The sequence below is a fragment of the Vombatus ursinus genome, unplaced genomic scaffold (assembly GCF_900497805.2).
Source record: "Vombatus ursinus unplaced genomic scaffold, bare-nosed wombat genome assembly UNPS02014801.1, whole genome shotgun sequence".
Classification (NCBI taxonomy): Eukaryota; Metazoa; Chordata; class Mammalia; order Diprotodontia; family Vombatidae; genus Vombatus; species Vombatus ursinus.
Window position 1 is genome coordinate 12974679 of NW_020954579.1, and position 13261 is coordinate 12987939.

Consider the following 13261-nt stretch of genomic DNA (forward strand, 5'->3'; position numbering starts at 1 on the left):
GAGAGAGAGAGAGAGAGAGAGAGAGAGAGAGAGAGAGAGAGAGAGAGCCAGGGTTCTAGAATGTTAGAACTGGAAGGGCCCTTAGAGATAGACCCTCTAGTCCCATCCTCCCATTTTAAACATACAAAAAGACACAAAGACCCAGATGCAGAAAGTGAGAGAGACAAAGAGACAGAGACACAGAAAGTGGAAGAGGCCAAGAGAGAAATAAGACATAGACACTGAAAGTGAGAAACAAAGATCGAGCCAGGAAAAACAAAAAACAACAAAAAAAAGCAAAAACACGTAGACAAAAGCCGTGATGGGAACAGTGATCTATGGAGAAACAGAAAGGCAAAGCCAGAGAAAGACTAAGACACACAGAGAGAGGTCTAACCTACCTCACAAGGAAGGACGTGAGAAAAAAAAAGTGTACAGTATGGCTAAAAACCTCTAGTTAAATGTGCACTATTCTTGTGATTCTAGAGCTAGACAAAGGTAGACAGGGGAGAGGGAAAGAAAAATGGAGGGTGGAAGACACTGAATCAGACTGAGAATGCCAAAGCTAGCCTCTACCCGTACCTGAGAGTATCAGGAGCAGCACGCCCAGCCCTTCTTTGGAGATGGTGGGCAGCCCCAGCCCAGCCATGGTCAAGTTGATTCTGTCTTTGACCCAGGCCTTGACCTCCGCGGCTGTGGTTCCCTGGAGGGAAGTGCTACAGCTTGTTAGCCTGGATTCCCCTCCCCACTAGGCCTCTTCCTGCCATGCAAATCTGGACCCTAGGGACACACTGGCCCTCCTGTTATTTCTGGGGTAAAGAAGGTGGGGCCCAAAGGAGAGATTAACATGGGGAGTTGCAAACTCTATTGTCTGCTCCTTGCTGCTCAGGGGCAGTTGCTTGGAGCAGAACCAGAGGTATGCTAGAGTCAGGTTGAATTTGGTCAGGAGAGCCAATTGTTAAATTTTCAGTGTGAGCTTTGGAAATCAGCAAATGCTACAAATAAGGGTTTGGTTTATTGTTTTGTTGATGGTCTAGACTTGAGAAAGTGGTAGAGAAAATGTTAATGTAGATTAAACTTAAAAGTGTGTTGAATATGCTTTTTTTCCCTTTCTGGAGAGCTGATTGTTAAATATTTACCAGTATGCCTCTAGGAAGAACCTTTTTTTCCTTCCCATCTTTGATTACTGCCCCTAACCTTTATCAATAGTAGTGGAAAGAGCAATGGATTTGCTGTCAAAGAAGACCTGGGCTTGAGTTCCAGTTATTGGCTATGTGACCTTGAGAAAAATCACTTCTCGTTTGGTTTCAGTTTCTTCATCTATCAAAGGAGAGGACTGTATTAGCTGATTCTCAACATGTCTTCCATTTTCAATAATCTGTCGCTACCAATAGCTTCTTCAAGTGAAAATAAAAACAGCAAAGGAATGTGGAGAGCAGGCTGGAGTTAGTCATGGGGGGAAGGCATTTTGAACTGGGTTTTGGGATGTCTAAGAGAGAAGGCAAGGGCAACCCATTGGAAATGCTAGAGTGTGATGGAAAAGAGAAAGAAAGGTGTGAACTATGGCATGGTATGGGGGCAGAATGGGAACAGATTATCTTGAGTAGAAGCCGCCATGTTAGAGAATGAGGGGAGATAAGGAAAAAGGGGAGTGCAGTCAGCGGCATCAAATGGCCTACCCAGTGGATTGGATTCTAGAGTGAGAAATAGAGAGTTATTATAGGTTTTTGGGCAGGGAAGGACAGGGATGGAAATGGTATGAAGGAAGATAATTCTGTAGATCATTTAAACCTGATATTTGTTCCACATGTCTGAGGCTGCCTTTTTTGGATATTCAGGATAGTTTGCTGAGAGGGGGTGCATGTTAGGTGAAGGAGCACAATATCTTAAGAAAAACTTTTACTCACAAATCTGATTTTTAGCTAACAGATGAATTGGGCCGTTATTGTTTACTTGAGAAAGAGGTTCACCACAAGCCCTCTTTGAAGGTCAGACTCACCCAGGGCATCTTCCTGCTTGTTTACAAATGAGTGGTCTATTTGCCCAGGCAGGCTTGATAGAGGAGTCCTTGGACTTCTACTTCCTGACTGTCTTCTGCCATTTTGTTTCCCTTTCTGAGCAACAGGTCAGAAATGAGCAATCCTGAGAATGCACATTTTCAGCCTTGGGGATGACCTTGCAGATAATCTCGCTCTAAAGGGTTCTTCTGTTCTAAAATTTACAAGCAAAAGAGTTCTTGAGTTGAAGAATTGGATGCTGGCCTCTGATGGGAGAAGATTCCCTCAATCGTGTCTTGGAGAAGAAAGAGAATCCTCAATAAGATTCTCCTGAATTTGGAGGACTAAAGCCACCTTATGGAGGGACAAGAGGTCTGGACCTTGCCATAATATTGCTGTGAGTTACTTAGACTGTGCACCTTAGACAGGTGAAAAGTCAGTAGGGAATGTTTACTAAGTAGCTCCAAGCTGTCTTTATCTTGGGGGATAGGGTGGATGGGTGTAGAGGAGTCTAAAAAAATCAAATGGGTTATTTGAGTGCTTTATATTTCTGCCTTTGTTCATGGGTACCTGAGAATACTTTTTATATTATAGATTTTTTTCTGTGGTGGTTGAAATAAAGACTATCCTGTACTTGATATTCATACTGTAGATTAACTACCTATACAGAAATTGAGAATCCTCTTTCCCCCACACATGGGGGAAACCTAGATAAGCCAGGCCTAAATTTTATTCAGATTTTCCTGGGATTTTACTCAAGAATGAGGTCCTGAGCAAAAAAAAAAAAAAAAGAATAAAAAGATAGTGACCTTTTTTGGGGTCAGCCTTCAAGATTAAATCTAGTCCCTGTGAGCCAGGGCTTTTCCTTGGATTGGGGAGGAGTGAGAAAGTGCCCCTAGATGACTGACAAAGACAGAGACTTTGGGGAGGGAAAGGGAACAGCCAATGTTTGTATCCCCAGCTTAGCACAGTGCCTTGCAAATGGTAAATGCTTAATAAATGCTTTTTAATTTATCCATTTATTCATTCATTCATTTCATTTTTTTTTGTTTTTTTGTTTTTTTTTTTTTTTGGGTTTATTCATCTCTTAAGAACCTGCCATGTGCAAGAAACTCTGTTGAGTGCTGAGGCCTCTCAAAGAACTTAGGAACTGTTTGGAGGAAGGAGGGACAAGATATATACGAACATAGCTATGATACAAAAGAGAGCGAGATAAAAGTAAAGGAGGAGGCCTAGGGTCTTGCACTACTAAATTAATACTTTTGAACAAGTATAAAAGTGAGGCCTAGGCAAAGCACTGGAATCTATCTATCTATCTATCTATCCATTTTATTTATTTCTAAAATTCTTTTAAAAATTTTTTTGAGTTCCAATTTTTCTCCCTCCCCCACCCATTGAGAAAGCAAGCAGGCAAAGCACTATGGGAAATATAACGAGGGATAGATTATTTCAGAGGGAGGTAGGGATCAGGAAAATCTTTAAGAAAGACTCAATGTCTTGGGCCTTGAAGAAAGGGTCTTGGGACATCAAGAGACAGAAAAAGGGGACATATCAATTCTAAGCCCAGGGGATGGCATGAGCAAAAGGATGGAGAGGAGAAGCAGAGTAGTCCAGTTTGACTGAAACATGAAAAGGAGATAAGGATCACTAGGGGGTGCAGTGGATAGAGCTTGGGGCCTGGAGTCAAGAAGACCTGAGTTCAAATCTGACCTCAGACACTTACTAGCTGTGTGACCCTGGGCAAGTCACTTCACCCTGTTTGCCTGAGTTTCCTCATCTGTAAAATGAGCTGGAGAAGAAAATGGCAAACACTCCAGTATCTTTGCCAAGAAAACCCCAAATGGGGTCATGAACAGTCAGACATGGCTGAAAAATGGCTTGATAAAATGAAGGTAATCATACTTGTACTGGTCACCTCAGAAAGTCATTGCAAAGAAAGTCTTAGTAAACACTACTTTTTTTTCTGGGATAGGGACTTTTTTCATTGAGCTGAGTTGCTGCAATCAGATATCGGGGGAAAAATGGGACAACTCTAAAGAGAGATATGATTATCATGACATCAGGATTTTATATTTTTTAATTCTTAGTAGGACTATGGCAAATTTGAGATTCTGTATTCTGTATCTCTAATATTTAACTTTTTTGAATCTTGCTTTTTTTGCTTTTTTTGGAATTTTGATAAACTTGCTTTTTTGGAATCTTTTAATAAACTACCACTAGTCTGTTAATAAAGCTTTTTCAACAAAAAAGTTTAACTTTATTAGATTTTATTTCCTTGTTTGCAAAAGAAACTTTATTAAGAACAAAACTTTTAATTTTACATATGATGTGACCCCAAGGGTGGGGAACCTGCTGCCTGCTAAAAGGCCATATGATGCCTTTTAGGTCCTCGGGTGTGGCCTTTTGATTAAGTCCAAGTTTTACAGAACAAATCCTTTTATTAAGGGGATTTGTTCTGTGAAGTTAGGATTCTGTCAAAGGACCGTACTTGAGGACCTAGAGGGCCACATGTGGCCTCAAGGCTGCAGGTTCCCCACCCCTAGACTGGATCATCCTGAAAGTATTCTTAGAACTTTTTGTTTTTAATTCTTAGTAAGGTCCTCTTCTATGGGGGGGGGGGGGTGTTTCTCCAACCCTCTTAATTCTAGTGGCTGCCCTTTGTTGATTATTTCCTATTTATCCTCTATCTGTGTTGTTTGTACAAAGTCATGGGCATATCATCTCCTCCTTTTAGACTGTGAGCTCTTTGAGGTCAGGGACTGTCTTTACCTTTTTTTTTTTTTTTTTTAATTCCCAGTGTTTAGCACAGTGCCCTGCACAAAACAGGCACTTAATAAAATCTTATTGACCAATTGACTACTTAGAATTTAATATGACTACAACTACTTAAAAGTTCTTTTGAGTTCATGTGGCTATTTGGGCTTTTTGGGAATGAAGTTTGTGTTCCTTACCTAGAGTTCAGTTCAGGGCTTGGCACGTAGTAGACCTTGAATAAATATTTGTTGACTGACTGATTGATTTCTGATTCCAGGTGCATCACTATCTACCATTCTGCACTTCCTCTCTGAGAAGAGTGGGAAAGGAACAAGAGCTGGACCCTGGCTTATTTCTCTTTTGTCCTGGCCACATTGGCCTGAAGTCTTCTCTCATTCCCTTCATCCTCCTTCAAAGGACCATAATAATTTCTAAGAGGAAACAATATTGGGGATAACTGCAGTAGAATTATAGTAAAAACAACCCCCCACCCAAAAAAAAGAAACCAAGGCAAACATTTAAAATATGAAAAACCAAGAGGTGTATGGGGGAAGCTCAATGTTGAAGAAGTAGATTTTTTTTCCCAGTAGAGAAGGGAAATATGTTCCCCGAGACTTCATATAGGGGTTTGGAGTCTGGGGCCCAAGGCTCATACGGTGAGTTTGCAGTGACACAGACCCTTTGTCTACCTGCCTTTGAACTATGGGCTTTTATGGTAGTATGAAGTCAAATACACTTAGTCTTAAGCTAAAAAACATACAAACAAACAAAAAACAGTCCTAATGTTGAGGTTTAGGGGTGCTGGGACCCCAAAATTACAACATGTGGGTCCTGCCCAAAAGAATTCGACCCAAGCCTCCCATCCCCATCGTTCCTCCCTCAAATAAATGGGGCCCAAATTCTTTTTTTGGGGGGGGCAATTGGGGTTAAGTGACTTGCCAAGGGTCACACAGCTAGTAAGTGTCAAGTCTTTGGTCTCAGGCGAGATTTGAACTCAGGTCCTCCTGACTTTAGGGTCAGTGCTCTATCAACTTCGCCACCTAGCTGTCCAGTAAAACTTTTTTTTTTTTTGTTTGTGTTTTAGGCAATTGGGATTAAGTGACTTGTCCAGGGTCACATAGCTAGTAAGTGTCAAGTGTTTGATCTGAGGCAGCATTTGAACTCAGGTCCTCCTGACTTCAGGGCCAGTGCTTTATCCACTGCCCCACCTAGCTGCCCCCCAAATTCTTTTGGGGTAAGGGGCAAAGGTCTCAGCTTGGGCCCACACCCCATCACTAAGAGGAGATCTAAGCCCCAGGGACCAGGAAAAGCAATAAAAAAAAAAAAAAAAGACTTGCGAGGACACTAATTAGATGTGACCCTGTTTTGTGTCTAAATATTTTGGTATCAAGGTCAAGAACTCTGGACAGTGGGCCTCTGCTAACCAAGGCTCTCTACTCGAATTCAGGACTCCTCTTCCTTTTTCTCCTCTCTCCTCTTCTTCCCCTTGACCCCTCCCTACCTGTGAAACCTAGGGAATAACAACCATCGTCATTGTCACTATGGGTTCCAGGCTGTTCCAGATGTTCCTGGGTGTTTACAGATGTTCTTGGACAAAACAAAATAACATTTCCCCGTAAAGGTGTCAGCTGTTCAGCCCACGGAACAGCCTGGGGATTACAAACAAAATAGGATTGAGCTCAGTGACCTGGGGTCTTTTCAAGGACTCCTGGCTGGCCTGACGTGTTTGTGTGTGCGCACATGTGTGGGGATGGGGTGGGGTGGGGGAAGGAAGGGGATGCAGGGCAAAGCAGGACAGGACCAGGAGAGCAATAGTGCCCTGTACCTCTTTAACTCCAAGCCTGGGTGCCCTAACTACCCCACCGTGCCTTACTCTGGGGGGCTCTCTCATTTTATCACACATCCCCACTCCCCTAGGGGTGGGACCTAGCGGCTTCTTTCAGAGCTCAAAGGTGGGAGGGCAAGTGGAGAAGGTTTGGGATGTAATTGTGTTTTGGGTTTGGGTTGTTTGTGGTAATTGTTTGCTCAAGGGCAGTACAGTGATTGGGGTGTGTAGTGGGCCTGGGAAGGAGGGTGGGAAAGGGTCCTTGCAGACTCTATTTCCCTATCTTGTCAAAAGACAGGCCCTAGAAACCTCTGTTCCATGAGAACTCATCTCATCTTCCATCTCCTCCCCCTCCTCCTCCTGTCCTTCTCCCTCCCCCTCCCCCCCACACCGGGCCATGTGGAGATCCGTGGTCATAATGCAGATGTGCCCTTTTGTAGCTTCATTCCTATTCACACCAGGTTGATCGTTTCCTGGGCCCCAGAGGGGAGCTCTGGGGACAACTCTCCAGCCCAGCACTGCTTGGTTCTGGATACCGGGTTATTTATCACACAGGGGATCATGCTGTTCCCTCTGTGCTTTAACACAACAACATAGTACTCCACCCTCTCTGCCTCCCCACCCTGATGTCAGCCCTCCTTCCCTCTGCGGTGACTCTAGTATCACCTTTCCTTACACCCTGAGGGTGGGAGTAGAATCAGAGACCAAGCTAAAGATATTGAAGTTGGGGGATGAAGAAGAGAAGAGATGCTATCAGGAAGACAGCATCTAAATAGAATTTAGATATCAAAAGAATTTTAGAGAATGTCTAGTCCTATCCCCTCCTTTTTTCAGGCAATGAAACTAAGGTAGAGACAAGAGAAATAATTTGCCCAAGGTCACAGAGGCAGTAGGTAGCAAGCCTGATTTCCGGATTTATCAATCTTTTCATCAAATCCGGAAAAAAAAAAAAGGGTAAAATCCCACCCACCACTTGCAAATCAAATCAGGTTTCTTAGATTCTCTCTGGGACCTGCAGCTGGGAGGATGGATATGTGATTTGATATTTTAAATGGTCTATTTGGTCCCCAGGGGTCAGAATGTGCATTCCCTCTCAAGGGCTAAATGGGGTGGTCACAGGAGCCTGCAAGAAGTTGAAAGGCGGATCCCAGAGGGCAAGAGACTTTGTTGGGTCTTCTTTTCTCAGATCCTGTCTCCCCTTCCCATTCCCAGGGCTCTGGACCGAGAAAGTGCTCAGTTTACCTGGGAGATTGGATTTAAGACAGGAATTTACATGAGAGGGACCTCTGGACCTGAGGGGCCATACAGATCTGACAAAGGCAGGAGGAGTGCATTCAGTTCATCCAATTCATTCAGAATTCATCCAACAAATAAGTATTAGTGAATAATCACCATGCTGTAGGTCTGAAAGCAGGGGCTGTCCCACAGGGTAGTCTTTTTAAATTTAATTTAATTAATTTTAATTTAATTTAATGAGGCAGCTTGGTTCTGGGGCGGACTGTGTAGGACAGCACATGTGAATAATAACTGGCTTTTATACTGTATAATTATATTACTTATAATGTATAATGATATAGCCCCTTAAAGTTTTCAAAATGCTTTTCTGCATGTTAACTTATTTTAGCGTGGAGAGCACACTTGGAAGCAGTGTTGGGTCTTAGAGTCAGAGAGTTTGGGTTCAAATCCCAGCTTTGCTACTTAACTTGGGCAAGTTAATGATCTCTCAGAGCATCAGATTCCTCACTTGTAAAATGGGAGGGTTGAATTAAATAACCTTTAAGTTCTAAATTTATTATCATAAGATTCAAACAGCCTCATAAAGAACCCTGTGAAGTAGGTCCTGTATGCAGATATATCCCCATTTTATAGCTGAGGAAACTGACAGTTGTAAAAGTTAAGTGATTTGTCCAGGGTCACACAGCTAGCATGCATCAGAAGCAGGATTTAAACTCATTTTTCTCCCCGGTGTTTAGTCCAGGTTTTGAGTAAGTGTTTGTTGATTGGTTTCTGATTCCAGGTGTAACACTGTAACATAGTGTTACTTAGTATAAGTGTGTGTGTGTGTGTGTGTGTGTGTGTGTGTTTGGCAAGGCAATTGGGATTAAGTGACTTGCCCAGGATCACACAGCTAGTGTCTGGTCTGAGACTGGATTTGAACTCAGGTCCTCCTAACTCCAGGGCCTGTGCTCCATCCACTGTGCCACCTAGCTGCCCCTATACTACCTTTCTTAGAAGAGTTGGCAAAGGAGTAGAGGTTGGATCCTGGACTATGTCACTTCTGGCCTGGCCACATGGCCTGAGGAGGGCCTAAAGTCTCTCCCTTTTTCCCTCTATCCTCTTTTATCTTTGTTGTGGGTGTTGTTCAGTCATGTTCAACTCTTTGTGACTCTTTTTGAGGTTTTTTTGGCAGAGATACTGGAGTGGTTTGCCATTTCCTTCTCCAGCTCATTTTACAGATGAGAAATTGAGGCAAACAGGGCTAAGTGACTTGCCCAGGGTCACACAGCTAGTAAGTGGCTGAGGCCAGGTTTGAACTCTCAAAGATGAGTCTTCCTGGCTCTAGACCCAGCACTGTATTCACTGTGCCACCTGGCTGCCCTCTTTTATCTTTATCCTGCTCCCACTTAGTTATTGTAAGGAAAAGAACACTGGCTTTGGAATCAAAAGACCTAGGTCCAAATCTCCCCTTTGCTACTTAGTTGTGTGAGCTGGAAAAAATCACTTCCTATCCCTGGGTGTTAGTTGAATTTGCAAAATAAGAAGGTTAGACTGGATGATGTCCAAAGTCTAAAGTCCAAAGCTCTAAATTAATCATCTTATTCCCATCATCCCTCCCTCTCATATACACTGCCCCCCATTTCCACAATCTCTCCTTTCCCTTGTCCAACTCAGACAACAGGACTGGTTTGGGTTGATGTTTATTGTAAGAAATATACAAAGGAAACAGGCTTCTCCTTACTTGGCTCAGAGCAGCTGCATCACCCCCACCCAGCTCATAGGGCCCATTCAAGGCAGTTCCCGCCCTAGGGACACTCCTGTTCCCAATGGTCAACAATCCTGCTTTGCCCAATGTATGTGTGGCGGGGGTGTGGTGGGGCAGGGGAGGGAAAGGAGAGTCTGAACTTCAGAGGGGTTGAGAGGAGAGGGCTAGGCCCAGAATTGGGGGAAAGGTTAGGATTCCAACCCCTTTCACGACACATACACAGAGAATCAATCTTAGCCACACAGACAGAAGGCTTCCAGTCTAAGAATTTTCTGTCACTTCAAGAGAAATTTTCAAGCCCTAGGGCCCAGGGAAGGAGAGTAGGGCTGGCCAGGATGGTGGACAGAGAGAAGCCCTACTATTTGAATGAACACAGTGAAAAAATAGATGAGACAGAGACAGATGGAAAGAGGCAAAGGGGAGAATCAGACACAGGCACAGAAAAACAGAAGGGAAAGAGACAGAAAAATATGCAAAGGATTGAAGAGAAACACAAAAAGTAGAGAGTAGGAGAGATAAGGGAGACACACAGTCATAGAGACCTGTTATGGAGTGGCAAAGAGATGCCTAGAGATGCTGAGAGATCCAGAGATGGAGAGATGGAGAGAGACCCAATGCCAGAGAGGTGAGCAATGAGTGTTCATGCTTATCCACACACACACACACACACACACACACACACACACACACACACACACTGCTCTTGTTTTGAAGGTTTTACGGTTTCCTGAACTTTAGTCAAATTGTTCACGAGAAATGAGAAGAAGAAGAGGAACTTGGGACAATCTAGTTCTCAAACTGACAAACATGAGGCCCAGCCACCAGACAAACATATCATGTATGTGCCCACACATACATGCATACATATATAAACACACATACACACAGAGGGAAGTATGTCTGAAACAAATCATTCCCTGAGCAGCCTCTCAGATTCCCTCTCTGGCTTTGGAACCTTCTCCCTGATCTCTTGGGGGGGTAACCAGGGCAGAGCTCTAGTGACTATCTCCAGATCAGCCGGGATGACAGTTGAGGTGCCTTTTGCCTCAAGCTTGCAGGTTGTCAAGGGTATGGCTCCTAGCACTTGGGACCAGAATACTTGAATCCCTTTAGGGGCTTTTAAGGTACTACTCACTAGGCCTTCACTGTCCTCATTTATAGAAATGGGATTAATCATTTCTATTCCTAGGATCTCTTGCCCTTAGGGAAATGGTAGAATGAAAGAGGTGGGGTAGTGGGTGGAGAGGGTGTAAGAGAGAGACAATCTCTAGGTCTTGAAGGAGAAAAGAGAATGTAGTTTTCTAGAGTGGGGTGGGCTTTAGCCTGCTCTTCTAATACCCACCCCCAAATCCCTTCCCCCAATAACAGAAACTCCTTCCTCGTCCTACACAGTCTGGACAACCCCAGCAAAGAACTTTACACTTTAGCCATGTTTATGTTATCTGCACAGCTGGCACATAACACAGTTGCAGATCTTGACGCCTGGTCAACCATATTTCATAGAAAAATAAAATTCCAAAATCATATCCTTATTTATATCTGCTCCCAAGGGGATATGGCCAATTTGGAGAGGGACCAGGAAGACAAGTCTCAGCAGGATCACCAAATGGAAGTCCCTGTGATCCACCTCCTCCTAACTGATGACTTGGTGGTCCAAATGTCAGAGTTGTTTGTGAGGCTGTGTCAGTACCAATAAGATTTCTGATGAATCATCTTTCCAGGGAGTTCTGTAGCTGGTGGGGGGTGCTGGCCAGGTTTAGAAGATGCTTGGAGCTGGCATGGGCCCCAGAGATGGTGCTCCCCATGGACTCGACTTTTAAGACATCATTCTCTTCTGAGAGGGGTGGGTGGCTGAATTCCTCTGGGGAAAGGGGGCTAGGCAGCCCTTAAGACACTGGAGATGTGAGCTCAGCTGATTGGTTGTGAGGGCTGAGTATGGCTTGTGGGGGCTTTAGGTTGTATGTGACTGGCCATGGAGTGAATGCCTGAAGAAAGCAATCAGGTCCTAAAGCCCCTGGGCAGAGAGGAGATATATGGCAGCCCCCAGGAGGGAGAGATAGAAGAGCCTCAATGACTAATAGGAGAAACTGAGGAGAGACAGATGGACAGACAGACACTCAAGTTCCTCACCCCAACTCTTGAGGCTTTTATGGTTCTTTCAGCCAGCAGTAGACAATTCACATTTCACATGGACTGTGCAAGATTGGGAGAAAGGTCTCTGGATTCTAGGGTGAGCCCCCGAATGGCCAAATCTTTCCCACCAAGATGGATTTGGGCAACACCCCGTCTCAAAGCATGCCTCCATCACACAACTAAAACCTATAGGCTGGAGTACAGGGTTCAACAGGGGAGCCCACCTGGGGCAGAGCCCACTGAAGGAAATATCTATCCCCATCTTATTAGACAAGTGACTCCTTGACTCCTGGGCGTACTCGGTGCCCCTGTGGCTCTGGGGATGACTGGCTTGAGTCTGGAGCATCAATGGGCTTGAGACCCAGGGCAGGGCCAGCCTCCCCTGTTGCTTTATCCTCTTCTTTCTGGGAGCTGTTGTTCCCATACATCTTGTTCATGGTATCTGCAATCAGCCCCTCCTTCTCTGGGGCCTCAAACCCACTACTGTCTCCACTATGCCGGTAGAGATAAGAGGCCTGCTTCACTGAACGCCTCAGTAGATGCCGGCGGTAGGCTCTCTGGATCTTCATAGCACATACCTCCTCGTGCTTCCTCTTCAGTGTAGTGGTGATAGGTTCATAGGAGACCTTGGAGGGGTTGGCCGCCATGAATTTTTCCTCCATGGTCTGCTTGAGGGCATCCATCTCACCGGAGTCCCCTAGAACCTCTTTAGTTAGAGCAAAGAGTATGTCTAGGCAGTGAATCTTGTCTCCAGGGACCATAGGAAGATCTAGAGTGATGAGTTTGATCTTGTTGGGTTTGGCAATCCTCAGCGGCTCCTGTAGAGTGTCCACAAAGTCAGAGAGGCGACTGTAGTCAATGAACTGTGTGGCATCTGGGTCAAACTTCTCCCATGTCTCATAGAACATCTCAAAGTCATCCTCCCCCAATGGCTCACTGCTCTCCTCAGTAGCCACGTTGAAGTTCTCCAGAATGATGGCGATGTACATGTTTACAACAATGAGGAAGGAGATGATGATGTAGCTGCAGAAGAAGCAGATGCCTATGGAAGGGTTGCCACAATCACCCTTAACACTGCTGCCAGGGTTCTCCAGATCGGGGTCACAGTCAGGGGGCCCACTGTTAAGGATGGGGTTCAGAAGCCCATCCCAGCCAGCTGAGGTAGTGATCTGGAAAAGGCAAATGATGCTGTTGCCAAAGGTCTCAAAGTTGAAAATGTCATCAATGCCAGATTCTTTCTTCACATAGGCAAAGTTGGACATGCCAAAGATGGAATAGATAAACATGACGAGGAAGAGAAGTAGGCCAATGTTGAAGAGGGCAGGCAGAGACATCATGAGGGCAAAGAGCAAGGTCCGGATACCCTTGGCACCTCGAATCAGCCTCAGGACGCGCCCTATCCGAGCCAGACGAATCACTCGGAACAGTGTGGGTGAAACAAAGTATTTCTGGATCAAGTCAGAAAGGGCAAGGCCTATGAGAGAGAGAGAGAGAGAGAGAGAGAGAGAGAGAGAGAGAGAGAGAAAGACAAGAAAGAAAAAGAGAGAGAGAAGAAAGAGGAGCAAAAGGAGAGAGAGAAGCAAGAAGAGA

At 44.7% G+C, this 13261-nt stretch overlaps 2 protein-coding genes and 1 long non-coding RNA gene across 6 annotated transcripts in view; 1 reads left to right on the plus strand and 2 right to left on the minus strand.

Annotated features, from left to right (window-relative positions):
• Positions 1-716, minus strand: part of CD79B (CD79b molecule) — a 9570-nt gene extending 8854 nt beyond the window's left edge. The window contains exon 1 of one of the 2 annotated variants that reach the window (XM_027872889.1): positions 562-716. In XM_027872889.1, coding sequence (XP_027728690.1) covers positions 562-628 — 67 coding nt within the window. In that variant the 5' untranslated portion in view covers positions 629-716. The remainder of the gene's footprint in view (positions 1-561) is intronic. The other variant, XM_027872888.1, reaches the window with a different exon arrangement.
• LOC114050864 overlaps positions 1-5695 on the plus strand; it is a 59865-nt gene extending 54170 nt beyond the window's left edge. For 2 of the 3 annotated variants that reach the window (XR_003570093.1, XR_003570092.1), the window contains exons 2-3: positions 2105-2373; positions 5008-5695. This is a non-coding gene — a long non-coding RNA (uncharacterized LOC114050864). Of the gene's footprint in view, positions 1-751; positions 896-2104; positions 2374-5007 lie in introns of those variants that run through there. The other variant, XR_003570091.1, reaches the window with a different exon arrangement.
• Positions 5696-9457: 3762 nt separating this feature from the next.
• The window catches only part of SCN4A (sodium voltage-gated channel alpha subunit 4), a 64246-nt gene continuing 60442 nt past the window's right edge, over positions 9458-13261 (minus strand). The window contains exon 26 of the mRNA XM_027872891.1: positions 9458-13145. Within this exon, the coding sequence (XP_027728692.1) occupies positions 11938-13145 (1208 nt within the window). The 3' untranslated portion in view covers positions 9458-11937. The remainder of the gene's footprint in view (positions 13146-13261) is intronic.